Below are 18692 nucleotides of genomic sequence, written 5' to 3' on the forward strand. Positions count from 1 at the left end.
CCACCAAAATTAGTGCGTTTCTACTGTATCTACGATATTGAAGCTATTCCCAGATCTCCACCTCATTCCGTTAAAGGTGCCATTAACCACAACACCCAGTATCACAAACGAAGCTCAACGCAACCACGAACCATTATTGCTAAGCCGGTCTACTACCCATCTCACCCCCCAGCACCCCTCTAATCTTTCCTCAGCATCTCCCCAGCATCTCAAGCATACCCCCACACAAATATATATCGAGCCCCTGCTCCACACATAAGCTTCCAACCCACCAGTAAAACCACTCACCAACTCACCAACCCATCCCCAAGCCCCCTCCTAATTCCCAAACTCTCCAACTCTCGATCCGATCCACCATCAGCGCCTCAAATCCACCCACTACACAAATACAACTCCGTCTCTAAAATTCCCTCTCCCAACCCTCGCCAATCATCCGCTCTGATCAGACAACTATCAGGTCCACCTCGCACCTGACATACACCACACACATATGTGCTCATCTACTACCGCACCTGCCGCATCCACGATACCCATATCAGCAGCACAGCACATTGACATCTTGGGAGTCCGCAAACACATACATACACACACGCCAGATTTCAATTTCTTCAATTTCTCCAAATATTCCACACTCACTCACTCACTCACTCACTCACCCAGACCAAGAGCCAACATATATCCCGTCTCCATTCCAATCCAAGCTAAGCTAAGCTAAGCTGAGCTAATCCAATCCAATCCAATCCATCTCCTTTCACAATCCCACAATCCCACAGAACCCCAATCCACCCCTCCAAACCCACACAAATAAGCAAAGCCAATCTATCAAAGTATGTCCCTCTCTCTCTCTCTCTACATATCTCACATCACACAACATCACACAGCATCAAATAATACCACATCTCCATGCAAACAAACAGATAGCAGCTACACACACGTATTTGCACGAGCGCGCCACCTCTCAGATGCATCATCTCCTCAGTCTGACTCTCACCTATATCATTCCCCAAAGCAAAGGTTGAACGCACAATCAATTAGCATCATGTCACACACGTGAGGAGGTATAACTCGCACGATATCACAAGAAAATCAAGAGACATTTGCTCAAGAGGCATTTCATGTACTTTGCTTTACTTGACCTGTGGCCGTGGAAATACCACCGTTAAAATGGCTCTCACCAAACTAATGTGGCTGTAAAGTGTGAAGCCCTAATGACAAAAGATAAAGATGAAATGCAGCTGCTGACCATTCAGTAGTTGGATAAATATTAATTCATAATTTACATAAAACATACCCCATCCTGAAGCCAGAACACCATGCTCCTATGTTTTGAAATCCTTCCGTTGAGACATATGCATACAATTTGAGAAAAGGATCTATCTCCACGAGTCAATCGACTTCATCCTTGCGTGGAGTTCCTCCTCATGCTCAGTTCAAACCATTAACCTATTTTTTATCCCCAAATTTCTGGTGAATCGCCCGAATTTGCTCCTCCACATTTACATTCTGCATCATTTCATATCGTGCTCTGTCTGCCTTATCCACCGGAGTACCATCATAACCATTCGCCGCCTTCTTTCTTCGAGCGGCTTCTTCTTCTGTTATGTGTTGCCCTGTAGCCCCATCAAAAATATCACTTCTTTGACTCGCTAAGCGTTTGAGATTGTTAGCCACATCTTGCGTGGAAAGATTAGTTGTTGCATAGCGGCTCTCTGCCTTCGCTTTCTGTTCCTTCCACCTAGGATCAAGCAATTCAACTATAAAAGTGTTAGTTGGTTGAGTTCATCAAAATATTTAGAGTGTTATCTTACTTCTCATGTGAGCATCGAGCTCATCATAAGGAATTTGTTGATTGCAATTGGGGCAAAGGGCCATTTGTTGCTTGTTAGCAGCTCTTGCGGCAGCTCTAGGAACGTAGTTCTCCTTGATTCTCATAGGGGCAGCGCCACCCTTAGCTTCAGCCTGTGCTTGTTGAGCACGAGCTCTAGCCTCGGTTCGCTCTCGTATCCTCTGTTCTTCTTCGTCCTCATCTTCGTTATTCTTCTGGCGTGGGTCTTGGTATTGTGGCTGATATGATGGTTGCGGCACTGGTGGTGGAGCCATGTTATATTGTGGTTGGGCATATGATCCATCAAATATTCCATCGTCTCCAGGCATAGCTTCTTCAATGCGCATATGTGTCGATTTGATTGACATTTGCGCCTTTTGGTCCAGAGAGGCAAATTGAAGTTCGTTCAGTGACGTTGGTGGAGGCAAGTTCGTCTGATCATCAGCCTCTGTGAAGATAACAGTCTCTACCACAACAAAGTCGTGCCAATCGATTTGTGCATATGTAAGCTTCTCCTTCTCAACCGCCTCCTCCTTCTTCTGCTTTTGTTCGTCTTGGAATTTGAACCACTCTGCCCTTTGCTTGGCTCTACCCAAGACGTGAAATTTATCGTCTACGTTGGCCTGCAACTCTTTGATTCTCTCCTGCTGCATCTTCCCGCCTTCTCCATCCATACCACTAGCTCGCAACAACATAGTATATTGATCAATCAATCGCTGGAAGAAGTTGTGTAAACTGTGATTGGGTCTCAAGAAGTCGAACTGATAATTCCCCGTTTCCCTCTGAGATAGTGTCGTCATAAACTGCCTACCATTCTTCGCAACGAACAATGCGGTTAACCGGACTACCTCGAGATCCTGTGCACTGATATTGGGCATGCGCGCCGAGAAATGAAACTCTGGTGGTTCAGGCGGTCCTTTAGGTTTCTCTGCTTCCGCCGGCGCCTCTCCAGCCCTTCCTGCCGCAACTGCGGTTCCCCTGCCTTCTTTAATCTCGCTGAGTCGCCATAAGTAGTATGCATTGTATGCATCATTGGTGCTAAGGAAGGAGAATTTGGGGTTGGTTCTTTCTTTTTCTCTGATACGATCTAAGATTATTAGCTTGATGCTGGTACAATGTATTGAGCTCAAGAATGCCTCACCTTCGAAATTGATTCCATTTCGCGCAACATAGCCTGCTGTCTTCTCGAGAATAGCTATTATGATGTTAGATGATACTCTCTCGTTGATTTGATCGCGTACCTTTGATTTCTTTTGGTGGTAATACAACGCCTTGGGGTGGTTTTATTTCATCAAGAGCTGCAACAGCATCTGCAACTGAAGGGGCCATGTTGAGTACTGTGACTAGTTGTAGTTGAATTGGCCTTTCTTTCTGTTGTTGTTGTTGTTATTTCAATTGGTGGTTGACTTCTGCATCTACAAGAAATGCGACCAGCAGCAGCCTTACACCAGAAATCTAGCCCTGCAACAGCCCTGAGCAAAAGCTCGAGGCGGAACTTCGTTTGACCGATATCCGAGGTTTATCCTGGTGCCACATATTCTTACCCCACGATTGGCTGACCCCCTCAGATGAGATGGAAGACTTGGGATTATGAACAGTACTTCCTGATTCCTCCAAAGTGGATTAGAATGCGTGCATATTCTGGAGGATCTCGAAAATGTAGATTATCGAATTTTAATCTGTGAACTGACAACTAAATGAGAAGGCATTTCTTCGACCTCTATACCCAGTGCTTTTCCCTTCACCATTCATCTACAGTCTACTATCTCTGAGGTGGGTTTGTTGCAAATAGCCAGCGGACCTATTCCATGCTACTTACTCACTTCAATCCACAGTTGATCACAGTTGATCACCGATAATCACAATCAAAACAGAATTAGCCCAATATATATACACAAGAAGCATATCATATGTCTTCTATTATTTCATAGCATTAATCTTATCTTATTCCATAGCACCCATAGCAATTGTGGCATCATACACGCCAACAACCCAGCTATTGCTACTGTCCCCCTCGTAATCCATTATTATGTACAACAAGCAAGGTATAGTATGTACCGCCGATTAACCCATGCAAAATAACGCCGTTGCATTTCAACCGGCAATGAGCCATTAGAACCATGTAGAATTCCATCCCTCCTTTTGTCAAACTCCCCCAAAAGATTCAAACCCAACAATTATTAATCATAACATGATACTGAATGCCAGCTCGAATCGGGCTATTAAAAAGCTCCAGGTATGGAGATTGAAAGCTTTTCAGTGTCGTCACTGCTTTCGATAGACTCCTCGTTTTGTGCTGAGGACTCGGATTGTGGCGTTTCCTCAGTTACATTGTGAACTTCTTCCGTGTCCCCTTTTTGTTCTGGTTCAATATGTTCCACTTCATTTGCATCGTGAAAATCTTCTGCATTGCTGATCTGTTCCGTTTCTTGATCTTCGTCTTCCACTTCAGTTTCGGGAATTACAACACTAGAATTCTCTGCAAGTTCCAATTCCGATTGTTGTTTAGGTACCGTCGCCAGTGCTGTTTCTTTCTCTGCTTCCCGATTCTCCAACTCAGAATCGATGATTGGAACATCAGTCCTCTCTACTTCCTCCCGAAGGGGACTAGGGAGGATTTCTCCATCACCTGACCTTCTCCCAAAACCGGTTACGTTGACGGGTGAGAGTTCACTAGTTGGCGTAATGTCCCTAGGTATGATTTCGATAGACCTATCCGATTCTCCACTGATCTTGCGTCTTCTTTCATCATCACTTAAGCGAGGACTCCTAGATGACTCTTGATTCCAAGACTGTACGCATGGAATGACCCCGCCGCCAACACGACACCAGAACATCCGTTCTCTTAACCTAACACTCTCTTCCCAGGCAGCTTTATCAGACTCCTCATCTTCACCTCTCCAGTGACCTTCTTTAAGGACACGTAAAAAGCTCATAAATCCGCAAGTCGAACGGACGCGTCCTAGACAATATAGGCATAGGGGGTACCTTTGCGCATTATCGCTCTCGCTCGTTCGGAATCTATGGCTTCTGATATGTTCTGGACCCTTTCGGGCTTCGCCACAAAGAGAGCAGGGGAATGCATATGGCTTTATAGAGGAAGGCATTGGTTCAACAACAAGCGACCCTTCACATACTGCATTTAGGACTGTCCTTCGAGCGAGCCAAGAAAGTCCTGGGGCATTATCGAGACGCAGCGTGGGCTCGATGTCCTCGGCGAGAGCTCGTTTATAAAATTTCGTTTCTTTTAATGGGGTCAAAGAGTTGGGGCCATCTCTTGAGCTTGAGCTCACATTGGAGGCTGGTGTAGTCGGCGTTGCGGGGGAAGATCCAAATGTGCCCAATGTGGAGATAGAAGATGTTGACCCGTTGTTTGGCGCATGTGTTGACCCAGTGTATGCTCCTAGTCCTAACCCTAAACCGATTCCTCCATAAGATCCACTGGAAACGCGACTCCCAACAACATTCCTTGACATACGTAGTAGAGAGATAAAATCATCGTAAGCTCCAAGATCAGTTCGAAGGACTGGTTGGATCAGGTGCAAGAAACTCGTAGGATATGAAGGCGAGACGGGTTCCGGGATTGACGAAGATTGTATTGAGTCCGAGTTGTGCATATTCTCGTCTTTGCGATCGGTTTGATGTAAAGCTGGAGTTGACGGTGCGGTACCATTTGTTTGGTTTGTTTGATCATCCTGTTCCTCGGTCATGTGTTCCATAACTTGCTTCAATTCTGCCAACTGTTCTTGTTGCGACTTTAGTAAATTCTCTGCCTCCTGAAGTTGTGCTTTCAGTTGATCGTTCTTTTTGTTTACGATATCATATTCCTTCTGTGCTTGCTCTCGAGCCGTGATAACCATCTGTCAATGTCAGCTTTTATTACATTGAAAGACTGTACTCAGACCAACCTTGTTCGCCTCCTCGAATAAAGCCGTGGTAAGATTCTCCAATTCTAGCTCGATACTCTTCTTTTCTTTCTCAACTTCCCTTCTTTTATTCCTCTCTTCTGTCAAGGTCGCATTGAGTTTGGCCTTCTCGGCTTCCGCTATTGAGCTCCGTATCAGTACTCCATTCGATACTAGCGCTTTGTGCTCTCGGTTTTCTCGTTCAAGCTGCTTGTTTCGTTCTCTTGAAGCCTCAAGTTCATGTCGAGTGGCGCTTAAACTATCGTCGAGAGTCGTCTGTTGATTTATGGCGTTTATCAGCTTTTTGCTCAGGGTTGTAACCTCCTCGCTCAAATGTGCATTGCTCAGCTCTTGATACTGTTCTTGGTTTGAGACGGGGCTGTCGATTGTAGGTGACGAGACTCTACTCCGAGGGTCCGGAAGAGTACTTAAATTCTCCTCATGATCCATATAGGGAGCGAAAGCCCTTGGCGTAGGTATTCCAGGGGCGTTTGATACTGTAGCCATCGTAGGCAGGGTAGTGGTCGATATTGATTTCGTTATCGTCTTTGTAGAAGAACCCGAGAGAGAGCGGATATGTTGTAAGGACCGACGATGATTATATTGAGTCCATCCAGCAATGTGGATGAAGCTGTATGATTGGTTGCATTGTTAGTTGTTGTTGTTGTTGTTGTTGAACATGATTTAATTATTTTTTTCTTCTGACCACATGAAGGAATGAGATTGATCACATCATTATGATAAAGTCGAGTCGAGTATAATATAATATAACATAACAAACTTACTCGGACATTTGATTCTTTGAAGAGGCTTAGAGCCTCGTTCCCGATTAGAAAGCCACCAAAGAAATGCGAGTTGACGATTATTACGTAGTAGATTAGCGGCAGTAAATGTGCCTAACGACCTAAACCAGGAAGGTACTTTGAGATCTCGGAATCTTTACTGATGCGTTTACGTATTGAATCGGTGAAAGGTGGGAAAGACACAGCAAGGAAGGGATTGAAGTTTGATAAAGTACAAGAGGAATAAAAATTGGAAGAAATGGATGTAAGGAGAAAAAGAAAGAAGAACAGTCGGAAGAATAAGAGAGAGAGAAAAAAGAAAAGGAAAAAAGTAAGTACTTAGTTTGAATAAATTATGATTGCTCCTTTGAAGGGTTAGGAGAGGGAGAGAGGAGGAAGAGGGAGAGGGAGAGGGAGAGGGAGAGAGAGTTGAGAGAAAATCAAAAGTTGGGAGAAAGTGTAGCTAGTGCTCGTAACTCGTACAGTGTTATCGAGGTACGTTTGATCGGGGTATGAATTTCCGATACTCCAGATAATAATAAATCTCTAAGATTTGCCAGGAAAGGAAAACGGAAAACGACGCGGCGTCATACGTCTAAACGCTGGATGATACTACCCAATCAAAATCCCACTCGGATGGGGGATACAAGAAAAGGGAAAAGTCAAAAAATAAAAGGGAAAAGCAAGGAAAAGGGAAAAGAAGAAGAGAGGAACAGAGGAACAGAGGAACAGAGAATGAATTACTCCCTAGAAGAAAAAAAAAAGACCATTTGTAGCATCTTGTAAAATATAATAATGCCATGTAATGATCCAAGTATACGATTATGCGAGTTGTAGTATATATGTAGATGCAGATGTAGATGCAGAGGTTTGAACTGTCATTTAATTACCTAGTATTGTTAGGGGGTTACGAAGAGAAGCACCATCCATCTCCTCACATTCGATTTAAAAGGGTCTGTCTTGGTATCCATCCATCCATCCATCCATCTATCTATCATTCTATCTATCTGTCTAGGTTCTCCAACGGATTGTATGCATATTTGACTTATTCAGACTTACTTCATGCATGCAAGTGGTTGGTGTACATCGTACATCGTACATCTTACATCGTACTCCGCACTTCTTATTAGGGGTTATTGAGTGATGGAAGAGGGGGAAAGTTGATACTAGGTAGATGATGGTACAGTAGGCACAATACTACTATCCTATTCGAGCCTATCTAATGAATCAATAGAATAAACACAGTTAATTTGGTGATATCAATAGATACCTGTCAATATCAATATCTCTCACTACCTAGTATCTCAACAATTATAATCAATCAATCAATCAATCAATCAATCAATCAATCAACCAATCAATAAACCACATCCTTGACACTCCCAAGACTTTGATTTAACTTTCATGAATCACATTTCCATTCGATATGTTGACTTGTGTCAGCTCATCACTCATCACTCTCATCACTCTCATCACTCTCATCACTCTCATCACTCTCATCACTCTCATCACTCTCATCACTCTCATCACTCTCATCACTCATCAGATGAACAAGGGAACGCTCGGAAGGTACGAGGTCCCTAGTATCCGGTATCTACCATCTCAGGGATTAGCTTTATGAGGAAGGTCTGAACTCACAAGTCCCGAATAGTTTTGTCTCGCATTTCTTCTTTTGCCGGCTTTTCCTCAGACGACTCCGTAAGTCATAGCACCACCATCTTACTTTCTGATATCCTTCCATTCAAGAGTCAAGACTGAAATGGGCAAGTCGAGATTCTCGAGGACGTAATCTTACGGCTCGATCCTCATTACCACTATCTTTGCTAGAGCCCATCCAAACCTCGAGTAGCTACCTAGTAACTCTTCCCTATCTATTATGTGATAGTACATACAAATACGCGCCTCCCTTCAGATTCTGACCGTGGCTATGCTGCACCCCCCCCGCAAATTCGTGCACCAAGAGGGTTAAGTTGTACGCGGCTGGATCTCTCGCCTCCTCGGCCAGTACCGATCTTTTCTGGTGCATTGTCATGACAGGTGCCAGATGTAGATCATACACCACCAATGTGTGGAGTACAGGTTTGATAGATCATACGCAAATCCAAGGAATTATATTGTTAGTTGATTTCTACTGCCGCTATGCTTTCGGCATTACTTTTCTCACTTAAATCACATTCATTTGACGTCCAAGGAACATGGAAGTTGGTTGTATAATTTTCATTCTCTCAACACCCACACCAGGGTAAGAAACATCATGTAAACAGCACCGATCTAGACTCAACACTGTGAGACAAGTGTAGGAAATCATCGTAGATCTGCTTGGTAGCATGCATCATAGAAGGAAAAAAAAATGTGGTAGGGGGATTGTAATGTATTCAAATGAGGCTGCATCCAGAACATAGGAGACTCTGGATGATCAAACGCCAAACTCGACTGGGGTTGTTCTTGGAACACTTGTGAGGGCTTCGGAGAAGTGGAAAATCTTCTACCTAAGCGTGACAAATACGGCTCCGAAGGGATAGAGAGATGGGGAAGAAGAAGAAATAAATGAAATCGTTGTTCACTGAAATTTGCTGCAAACACATGGCCATGCGTGTCATCGGATGCTGTTGGAAACCTATCAGATTCTTGAAGGTATTGCACATATTTAATTTTTATCATGCAACGCTAGAAGCCTCTGACCCTCATTGTATCATATCCCGCAAAGAAACCCAAACAAACCCCAGCCCAGAGCTTAGATAGTCGTCTCGTATGCGATTGGTACAATTGTCTCTGGTACGTTATCCTTCATCGAAATGGTTCTGGCCTCTCTTGGCATGGCTGGCTGTCTCTTCAAGTGAACGTGGGTACCGTCGGCCTTCGATTGCTTCTTCAACTCGGCGTTCTTCTTGACTCTGCGGACGAACTCCTCTCTTGAGCGGGAGAGGGAGACGTGCTCGATTCTGAGGTTGACACGCTTCTCGATGTATCTGTGCTTAACCTTCTTGTAGATGATAACACCAACGGCGCTCTTGGTGACGTTGTAGACGACACCAGTCTTTCCGTGGTAAACCTTGTGGGGCATACTGAACAGAAGTCAGTACACGAATTCGTCCTCCCAAATTCCACCGTCTTCTCGCAAATCTCCATGTCGATTCTGCCTGGGAAATTTATATATGATTGATGTTTTTGACTGACCCCTTTTGAACGGCACCGTTTGCCTTGATATCAACAATGTCACCGACCCTGAAAATTAATTAGCATTTTGCGATTTTTCGAAATTGCGTAGAAATGGACTTCTACATACTTGTATTGTCTCAAGTAGGTCGACAACTTGATCATACCATGATCCTTGAAGTTTCTGCTGAATGCATACTGGAAATGTGTTAGTTACTGCTCTCGATTTCAAAATTGCCGTCGTCGCATCGAGTTCACAGCTGTGGCCGTAGCAATCCTCTTCAAATGGTGCAATTAAATGGAAAATAATGAACTCACCCGAGTACCGGCGCGGAGACCTGCTGGGTGACCCATTTTGTCGATGTAGGATGGGTATTCGGAGGGAGGTCGAAGTTATTCAGAAATTGTCGATAATCTTTCTATTGCAAATTGACGCTGGTATCGGCAACTCCAACTTTCAAAAATCTTCGCTTAATTTTGCGCCTTCCCACTTTGGTGGTAGCTCGGGTCAAATGCCCTAATTGAAATTCCGGAACATCGAAAAATTACAGGAACAAAATTTACAGCCAGCGATCAACAACCTCACGACGACAATCGACTCGACGTATCAGCAAAAATGGCCCCGTACGTATTGTCCATATTCTGAAGCTTCAGATTTACTTCGATTGATCTCGAAATTATCTGGAGTTTTTTTGGCTTTGAATCGAATTGCTTTGGGAATATCACCTCGATCGCAACAAGGCCAATTTGAGTTCGTTTGCTAATATTTTTGAACAGACGTTCATACTCCAAGACCTACAAGGTCCCACGTCGTCCGTAAGTACCTCATCAATTACCTGTTTGCGCTTTGTAATTTATGCTGACAACTTTATAGCTTCGAGAGTGCTCGTTTGTAAGTGGACCACTGTTCTAGAGCTTGCTCTGTTCAAGTCACTGATTATTCCCTAGGGACTCCGAATTGAAGATTGTCGGAGAGTATGGTCTCCGCAACAAGCGTGAGGTCTGGCGTGTCCAGTTGACTCTCTCCAAGATTCGTCGTGCTGCCCGGTATGTAAAGTGTTTCAACTCAAGAGGGTTTCAATGTGCTAACGTATTCGATTTAGTCAATTGCTCACCCTTGACGAGAAGGACCCAAAGAGACTTTTCGAAGGTAACGCCCTCATTCGTCGTCTTGTCCGTGTCGGTGTCCTCGACGAGTCCCGCATGAAGCTCGATTACGTTTTGGCCTTGAAGATCGAGGATTTCATGGAGCGTCGTCTTCAAACCTGTGTCTACAAGCTCGGTCTTGCCAAGTCCATCCATCACGCTCGTGTCCTCATCCGTCAAAGACACATCCGTGTTGGTAAGCAAATTGTCAACGTTCCATCCTTCGTTGTCCGTCTCGACTCCCAAAAGCACATCGACTTCGCATTGAGCTCGCCATTCGGAGGTGGACGCCCAGGTCGTGTCCGCAGAAAGAAGGCCAAGGCTTCCGAGAAGAAGGACGATGATGCCGAGGAAGAGGATGAGGAATAGAGGAACATTTTGATACCAAAATATTTCCTATCTACATCATGAGGGTTACACTTTAGCAGGGGTTAGGGCCGGTTACGCATGTAAAGCAGACATCTCAGCGTCGAGCTACAAAATAAAAGCCGTATTCCATGATGAATTATTAATGATCACTTTTTTAATGACTTTGTTGTTCCCAGAATATGTCATTAAAAGAATAATCTGTGACTTGATCGAAGAATCAATATCGGTATGCGTTCAACAACATTACACACAGCTTATCGAAGTACCAAAACTTGTCTTTCGATTTCTGGGATTATCCCTCTGAACTGTTTTGGGAAATTAAAAGCGGCTTGAGATTAAATATTCAGTGATGAGTTCAATGTTCGAAAAAAATGTCTAATTATTTATTGAATCTGCAGGTCACACTAATTCGTCTTTCCCTATGAAAGCATTCATGGGATCGTCGGCTGCTATACGCTTCTTCTTCCATGCATCCATATCCTCCTCAGAAACACCGGAGTGCATCTCTTCCGCAGTGCGTTTCTTCGTCTGTTGTGTGATAACGGAAGGTTTTTCCACCTCGTTCTTTGCTGTTTCGGCCTCTTCTGCGTCCTCATCCATCAAGATACCTCCTATTCGAGCACGCTCTGCATCTTGAAAGGCACTTTTACCTGCTTCTCCAACACAGTAACTGTTCTTGACCAGCGAATGACAACAAGAATAGCCCCATTTGAAGTTAGACCACCAACTTCCCCATACAGATGTGTGATTGTTGGGGAAAATGTCTTCAGGATATTTAGACTTCGCAGAGGCCTTCGGTGCTCCTTTGATTCCACCCGTCTCATCATATTCCACATATTTTTCAGACTCCATGACAGCTGCATCCCTAAGCTTTGCAGCCATAGGATTGCTGTCTCCACCATATTTCTCCAAAAGCATTTTTTTATGCGCCTGTCGTTTGGTCTCGGCCTCTTCCTTCTCCTTTCTTCTATAGTACTCGCCAGAAGTAGGGTTGGCTTGTAAATGTTGTTTTGTGTCACCAGCCTTTTCCTGAGACTCCCAGGCATACTTCTGTGCCTTTTCGAATTCGGCGGCATCCCCAGAAGCTTTCAAAAATCCTTCTTCCGCAACCAGCGCCGCAGCCGTATCAGCAGTCGCTCCACTGTCCACCATAGATCTAGTCTTTGGGTCGTACTTCGCCGAGTCCAGGTCCAAATTCAATAGATATTTTGCCGTGTCCTCGCGTATTCTCAGCTGCCTCGTCGATGTACTTTGATGTCTTCCCATATCTGATTCCTCAGCGTATTTTGCGCCATCATCATCGCCATCCTCATCAGCTTCTTCTCCATCTTTGCTATGACCACTCTGTAGTTGCTTCTTCAGTTCTTCTAGCTGCGCATATTCATCTGTGACGCTTTTGTACTCTTTCGCATCGTATCCATTCCATCGATCTCTCTTCGCATCCCATCCCAAATCAACGTCCTGTATAACTTCATCTGCCTGTATATCCTTTCCAGTCCATTTGGCACCTTTCGCTCTGGGTCTGTTCAAACAATCCTTCGCCTTGTGTGTCATTGCTCCGCAATTTTCGCATGCGCCTTTTCGAAACTTGGTGGCTGCAGGACCCAGTTTCTTTCCACGATCATACCATTTTGACTGATCTAATTGGGCTTTTTGAAGACGCTGATGCTCGAGGTAATCATTATTATCATCGTCGCCGATATAAAATGGCTTCTTTGCAATAAAAGCTGGAATATACTCGTTCTGGTCCTTATTTGCTGCAGATTGTTCAGGCTTTCGAGGTTGTGTACCTGCGGGAGGCATTTTAAAGGTTTTGCTATATCAAAACAAAAAACGATTGCATCAGTTCTTGGTGTTTCAGTAACACTACGTATAAAAGTCGATGATATGGTCGAAATTGTATATCAAGGCGGTCAAGTATCAAATAATAATTTGGCTAAAGAGAATAGGTAAATGGATGTAGGAAAGAGAGGTGGATTTAGGAAAGACAGGATGTGGATCGATTGATAAACTCCATTGGGTAGCGGCGATAAGGTATGCTCTGTCAGCACTTCTAGATCCAAGTCTCTAATCCCGTGACTTGGCGTAGCTTACTGTTCGCGTTCGTGTTTGCGCCACTCAGATGTGGTGTGGGAAAGAGAATGAAGATAAAACAGGAACGGCACTTCCTACGGTTTTTCCCTTTTGTATTTGAAGGTATGGTGAGAAATGTGAAGTCATGAAAACTGACAACATCGACTCTCGCTGGGTGCCTCCATCCTAACACGTCCAATTGCCATGGACCTCTTTCGAGTACGTCTCGATTGCATTGATCATTATCAAGCTACACCTTCTCAATTTGATCCTCAATTAAAACGAAACATCAAACCTTCCGATATTCACAAAGGGCCAAAAGTACCTGTCATTAGAATTTTTGGCTCGACGGAGACAGGTCAGAAGGTCTGCGCACATATCCATGGAGCATTTCCTTATTTGTATATTGAGTATGAAGGCTCCCTCGATCCCGATGAAGGTTTGTCTTTGCTAAGTTTCGATTGTTGTTTTGATGACTGATAAATTTGTAGTTGGAAGTTATATCCACAGACTTCATCTTTCAATTGACTATGCCCTGGCTGTAAGCTATCGTCGCAATGCATATGATGGAAATGCCAAATTTGTCGCACGTATTACCTTGGTAAAGGCGGTTCCATTCTATGGCTTCCATGTTGGATACCGCTTCTATCTCAAGATTTACATGTTGAATCCCATGGTAATGACGCGTCTCGCGGATATTTTGCGTCAGGGTACTGTTATGAAGCGAGTATTTCAACCATATGAAGCCCATCTTCAATTTCTTCTTCAGTGGATGGCGGACTACAATCTGTATGGGTGTGGATATGTCGATTCTAGTAAGGCTACATTTCGAGGTCCAGTGCCTCTATATAATGAAATCTCCTCATCAATGCACCTTTGGCATGACCGCTCAATACCTGATCATCTCATTACGAATGATGTGTATCTCCCTAGGGTTAGTCATTGTTCATTGGAAGTTGATATCTGTGTCCAAAATATTCTCAATAGAAGGGATGTCAAGCCACGCCTGCTCCACCATGACTTCGCTCAAAACCTTGGTCCTTTTGCCCCCGACGAGAAGTTAGTACAAAGTATGGCAGGTCTTTGGAAAGATGAAACCCGTCGTCGAAAGTCTAAAATTCCAAATGCAACGGCTGGTAGTAGCCCATTCCCAGCTGAGGTAATGTTTTCTATGTCAGCTGACCCTCGACATTCCCCGAATGGTGGGTGGATGCACGAAGGCGAGCACAGGGAAATGGTCAAAAGGCTCATCCAAGAAGAACGGAATAGAGGCGATCCTTCAAAACCAACTTTCAACACTTTCGTCAAACCAAAGCCCTTCGAAACTTCCGTGAAAACTAGCCTTGAGTCGGTGGAAGACTTGTACCCGGATAATCTTCGCCTCGCTTTCCAATCAGTCTATGAGGAACAGGGCCATCACAATTTGCATGGTCACCGCGGAGAAAGAGAGGTAGACGAAACCCTTATTGTTGAACTTGCAAACGGCCAAGAAGAAGATGAAGACGATTACGATTCTGATGAGGATATCATGAGAGAGATTGAGCTTTCCCAGAAACGGAAAGGGGATTATATTGATGAAGCCCTACCGAAATCTGAAACAGATACGATGTTTGGTGACGAAGCTTATTCCAATGCTGCTTCATCAGATGAATTGCAAGCAGTTCAGCTTAAAGAAGGCAAAGTTCATCACAATTTTGTACACTCTCAAACAGCCTCTGTCGTAGCAGATGCTTTGGCCTCAAAATCTGCACAAATCAGTCACTTGGCTAGTCAGATTGATTCTGATCATGATAGCGTTCACAACCACAGGGGCCAAGACATTAACCCCGAATGGAAGAGGTCACAATTAGAACAAGAATATCCGGACGCGAAACGGCGGAAGACCAGTACAATGGCTCAGCCCTCACTACAATTATCTCCTACGTCACTTCTAGGACCAAGGAATGAACACATTGAGCAACGAACCAGCTTGGAACTTAGGCCGCCTGGTGCTAAGCTTTCCTCTCAAGACTCGCTCAATTTCCCTGTGACGAAAGATTCGCACGATTCGAGCACAATGCTGAAGCTCAGTCAGCGCTTTGGGGATATAGATACTCCTAAAGCGAAGAGGCACGTTTCTTTTCTTCCCAATCCAGCATCGACTACCAACAACTTGGTTAAGACTGTAAGCATGTCAAACTCCACAACGATATCAAGCCCGATTCAAAAGCTAGGTTCCTCTGTTCAGGATAGACTCCTCAAAGGAATCAAAGACAGCTTTGGATCCAGTAACGATTTATTACTGCTGGCACATCATCAATCTCCCCTATCAGCCTATTTTGTTTCTACAACGATGTCAAGTTTCAATCTACCCTTAATTCTCCATCAAGATGCCTTTTACAGCAGGGAAGAAGATGTTCCCGAGCGCCCTAGGGAATGGGCGGGTAGAGAATTCAAACTTGGAAGCACGAGTGTGCCATTCCTTCCCGATTTTGATCCGTCTGCAACCTCAGACGCAACTTTTGGGCTTGGACCTGTTGTTCTCCCCGATAGAATTAAAGACGAAGAAGTCTATCATCATCGGCGCCGCGAGTGCAGTCTTCGGGCTTGGACTTTTACAGAAACACCGCCTAGCTATGCTAAAGTACACATTTGGGCTCGCAATGAGGAGTCTAAGATGAATGATAAATCTAAAAAGCTGAAGAGGGGCGCACCTTCCAACACGATTAGCAAGCACCGAAAGGGGGCGAAGCTTTCACAAATCGATGGCCCAACCCAAAGGAACTCGTATGGCTTCAAATATACACAAAACGGAAAGACTATTAAAATTCAACGTGAGGCTCAATACATGAGTGTCATGAGTCTAGAGGTTCATGTTAACACGCGAGGGGGTTTGTGCCCAATCCCGAAGAGGATGAGATTCAGTGTATTTTCTTCTGCTTTCAAGCGGACAATAACGGCACTGAATCTAGCCCATCAAAGTCGGGGATCGCGGTCTTGTCCGTTGATGAAGAAAACATTGCCGAGAGGATATCCAACCAAGTTCCCTTCGAGGTGCATGTAGAGACTTCTGAACTCGATCTGCTCGTCCGTATGGTCGAGATTGTGCGGGAGTACGATCCAGACATCCTGACTGGCTTCGAGGTCCACGGTGGATCTTGGGGGTATCTTATTGAACGGGCAAGAACTAAATACGACTATGACCTTTGTGATGAGTTCTCACGTATGAAAAATCAATCCCATGGCCGTTTTGGCAAGGATAACGACAAATGGGGATTCGATAATACATCCACAATTCGTGTTACAGGCCGACATATGATCAATATCTGGAGAGCCATGAGAGCCGAGCTAAGCCTTCTGCAATATACGTTGGAAAATGTGGTTTTCCATCTACTTCACCGGCGGATTCCGCACTATTCATGGGCCGATTTAAGAAACTGGTATACCAACGGGAAGGCCCGGGATTTGTCTAAAGTACTCGCGTACTATATGTCCCATGTAGAACTCGATCTAGAAATACTTGAGCAGAACGAATTGATCTCGCGTACAAGCGAACAAGCACGACTTTTGGGTGTTGATTTCTTCTCGGTTTTCTCCCGTGGTTCACAATTTAAGGTAGAATCTCTGATGTTTCGAATTGCAAAACCAGAGAATTTCATCTTAATATCCCCTAGCCGAAAACAAGTGGGTGGCCAAAATGCTTTGGAGTGTCTCCCCCTTGTCATGGAGCCTCAAAGTGCTTTTTACAGTAGTCCATTACTGGTTCTTGATTTTCAAAGTTTGTATCCGAGTGTTATGATTGCTTATAACTATTGTTATTCGACGTACCTGGGGCGAGTCGTAAACTGGCGAGGTACCAATAAAATGGGTTTCACTGAATATACAAGGGAAGACAGGTTGTTGGAGCTACTAAAAGACCATATCAACGTTGCTCCCAATGGAATAATGTATGCAAAACCAAACATTCGGAAGAGTCTCCTAGCTAAAATGTTGGGGGAAATCCTTGAAACTCGTGTCATGGTGAAGAGTGGGATGAAGATTGACAAGGAGGATAAAGCTCTACAACGATTATTGAATAACAGGCAGCTTGCTCTGAAACTTATTGCCAACGTCACATACGGATATACATCTGCATCATTTTCTGGTCGCATGCCGTGCTCAGAGATTGCTGACAGTATTGTTCAAACCGGGCGAGAAACACTTGAAAAAGCCATTGCACTTATTCACTCAGTCAAACGATGGGGCGCAGAGGTGGTCTATGGAGACACCGACAGCTTATTTGTCTACCTGAAAGGTCGCAGCAAAGATGAAGCGTTCGATATTGGGAATGAGATTGCGAAAACGGTCACCAACATGAATCCACGTCCCGTCAAGCTCAAATTCGAGAAGGTTTATCATCCCTGCGTGCTTCTAGCTAAGAAGCGATATGTGGGCTTTAAGTACGAGAGCAAGTCACAAATCGACCCTGAGTTCGATGCGAAAGGCATTGAGACCGTGCGACGTGATGGCACTCCAGCTGAGCAAAAAATCGAAGAAAAAGCTCTCAAGATACTCTTTCGCACAGCTGATCTTAGTCAAGTGAAATCCTATTTTCAAGAACAATGCGACAGAATCATGAAAGGCTCTGTATCTATTCAAGACTTTTGCTTTGCGAAAGAAGTCAAGCTTGGAACGTATAGTAACAAAGGACCACCACCTGCAGGAGCTCTTATTAGCACCAAAAAAATGTTGGAAGATGCACGAACAGAGCCGCAGTATGGTGAGCGAGTTCCATATGTGGTTATCACGGGCGCTCCAGGAGCTCGGTTAATCGATCGCTGTGTCGCGCCTGAAGAACTTCTCAACAGCGATCACAGCGAGCTAGATGCGGAATACTACATCTCTAAAAACTTGATTCCACCGTTAGAACGAATCTTCAACCTTATGGGTGCCAATGTCAGAAGTTGGTATGATGAGACGCCCAAAGTTCAGCGCGTTCGCCGGCTCGAGGTTAATTTGGATCAAGGACAACTTAGAGAGCTGGCAATAAATAAGAAAACACTCGAGTCATACATGAAATCATCATCATGTCTTGTTTGCAAAGACAAACTTGAGACCGAAGGATTCCTCTGCCCTGAGTGTCAGTCCAATTCTCCTGAGTCGATGCTTTCTCTACAGACTAGACTCAACATTGAGGAAAAGAAGTTTCTAGACATACAGAGCATTTGCCAGGGCTGTTCTGGTTTGTCTCCACTAGAGGAAGTGAAATGCGATAGTAAGGATTGCCCTGTATTTTACACAAGGACGAGACAGAGGGCGAGATTAAAAACGGAAAGGGCCTTCATGGTGCCAGCTATGCAGGCTCTATCAGCAACTATTGAAACGGAGGTGGATTTTACAAATCTTGAGTGGTAGTTAGCAGTTTTCTTTGTTTGTTTCTGCAATTTTAAGACTTTCAAGGATCTTGTGATATCATTC

The 18692-nt window shown here is 44.4% G+C and overlaps 6 protein-coding genes across 6 annotated transcripts; 2 read left to right on the forward strand and 4 right to left on the reverse strand.

Moving 5' to 3' along the window:
- Positions 1-1443: 1443 nt before the first annotated feature.
- On the reverse strand, positions 1444-3154 carry Bfra_000960 (putative pre-mrna splicing protein; the record flags this gene model as incomplete). Its single annotated transcript, XM_037331402.1, has 4 exons — positions 1444-1754; positions 1809-2912; positions 2967-3020; positions 3067-3154. The coding sequence occupies 4 exons, from the start codon at positions 3152-3154 to the stop codon at positions 1444-1446; spliced, it is 1557 nt and encodes a 518-aa protein (XP_037197735.1).
- Positions 3155-4047: 893 nt separating this feature from the next.
- Bfra_000961 (putative gdp gtp exchange factor sec2p protein) lies at positions 4048-6237 on the reverse strand (the record flags this gene model as incomplete). The annotated part of the gene is made up of 2 exons (XM_037331403.1): positions 4048-5685; positions 5734-6237. The coding sequence occupies 2 exons, from the start codon at positions 6235-6237 to the stop codon at positions 4048-4050; spliced, it is 2142 nt and encodes a 713-aa protein (XP_037197736.1).
- A 2879-nt stretch (positions 6238-9116) lies between these two features.
- Bfra_000962 (putative 60s ribosomal protein l21 protein) lies at positions 9117-10036 on the reverse strand. Its single transcript, XM_037331404.1, has 4 exons — positions 9987-10036; positions 9799-9866; positions 9690-9737; positions 9117-9577 (listed from the first exon to the last, which is right to left on the reverse strand). Exons 1-4 carry the CDS (start codon positions 10020-10022, stop codon positions 9247-9249), a joined length of 483 nt encoding a protein of 160 aa, XP_037197737.1. The 5' UTR covers positions 10023-10036; the 3' UTR covers positions 9117-9246.
- A 206-nt stretch (positions 10037-10242) lies between these two features.
- On the forward strand, positions 10243-11425 carry Bfra_000963 (putative 40s ribosomal protein s9 protein). The gene is made up of 5 exons (XM_037331405.1): positions 10243-10292; positions 10446-10484; positions 10543-10560; positions 10617-10715; positions 10772-11425. The coding sequence occupies exons 1-5, from the start codon at positions 10285-10287 to the stop codon at positions 11181-11183; spliced, it is 576 nt and encodes a 191-aa protein (XP_037197738.1). The 5' UTR covers positions 10243-10284; the 3' UTR covers positions 11184-11425.
- A 157-nt stretch (positions 11426-11582) lies between these two features.
- Bfra_000964 (putative pre-mrna-splicing factor slu7 protein) lies at positions 11583-12986 on the reverse strand (the record flags this gene model as incomplete). The annotated part of the gene is made up of 1 exon (XM_037331406.1): positions 11583-12986. One exon carries the CDS (start codon positions 12984-12986, stop codon positions 11583-11585), a length of 1404 nt encoding a protein of 467 aa, XP_037197739.1.
- A 474-nt stretch (positions 12987-13460) lies between these two features.
- Positions 13461-18629, forward strand: Bfra_000965 (putative dna polymerase delta catalytic subunit protein; the record flags this gene model as incomplete). Its single annotated transcript, XM_037331407.1, has 3 exons — positions 13461-13695; positions 13748-16159; positions 16183-18629. 3 exons carry the CDS (start codon positions 13461-13463, stop codon positions 18627-18629), a joined length of 5094 nt encoding a protein of 1697 aa, XP_037197740.1.
- Positions 18630-18692: the final 63 nt, after the last annotated feature.

The sequence above is a fragment of the Botrytis fragariae genome (genome assembly GCF_013461495.1).
Source record: "Botrytis fragariae strain BVB16 chromosome Unknown tig00000001, whole genome shotgun sequence".
In the NCBI taxonomy this organism is placed as follows: domain Eukaryota; kingdom Fungi; phylum Ascomycota; class Leotiomycetes; order Helotiales; family Sclerotiniaceae; genus Botrytis; species Botrytis fragariae.

Coding starts and splice junctions, on each gene's coding strand:
- Bfra_000963 (XM_037331405.1), top strand. Junction 10,716..10,771: donor AAGATTCGTCGTGCTGCCCG/GTATGTAAAGTG, acceptor TATTCGATTTAG/TCAATTGCTCACCCTTGACG.
- Bfra_000962 (XM_037331404.1), bottom strand. CDS start 10,022: ATGGGTCACCCAGCAGGTCTCCGCGCCGGTACTCGG. Junction 9,738..9,798: donor ACCTACTTGAGACAATACAA/GTATGTAGAAGT, acceptor ATTAATTTTCAG/GGTCGGTGACATTGTTGATA. Junction 9,578..9,689: donor AACGGTGCCGTTCAAAAGGG/GTCAGTCAAAAA, acceptor ACTTCTGTTCAG/TATGCCCCACAAGGTTTACC.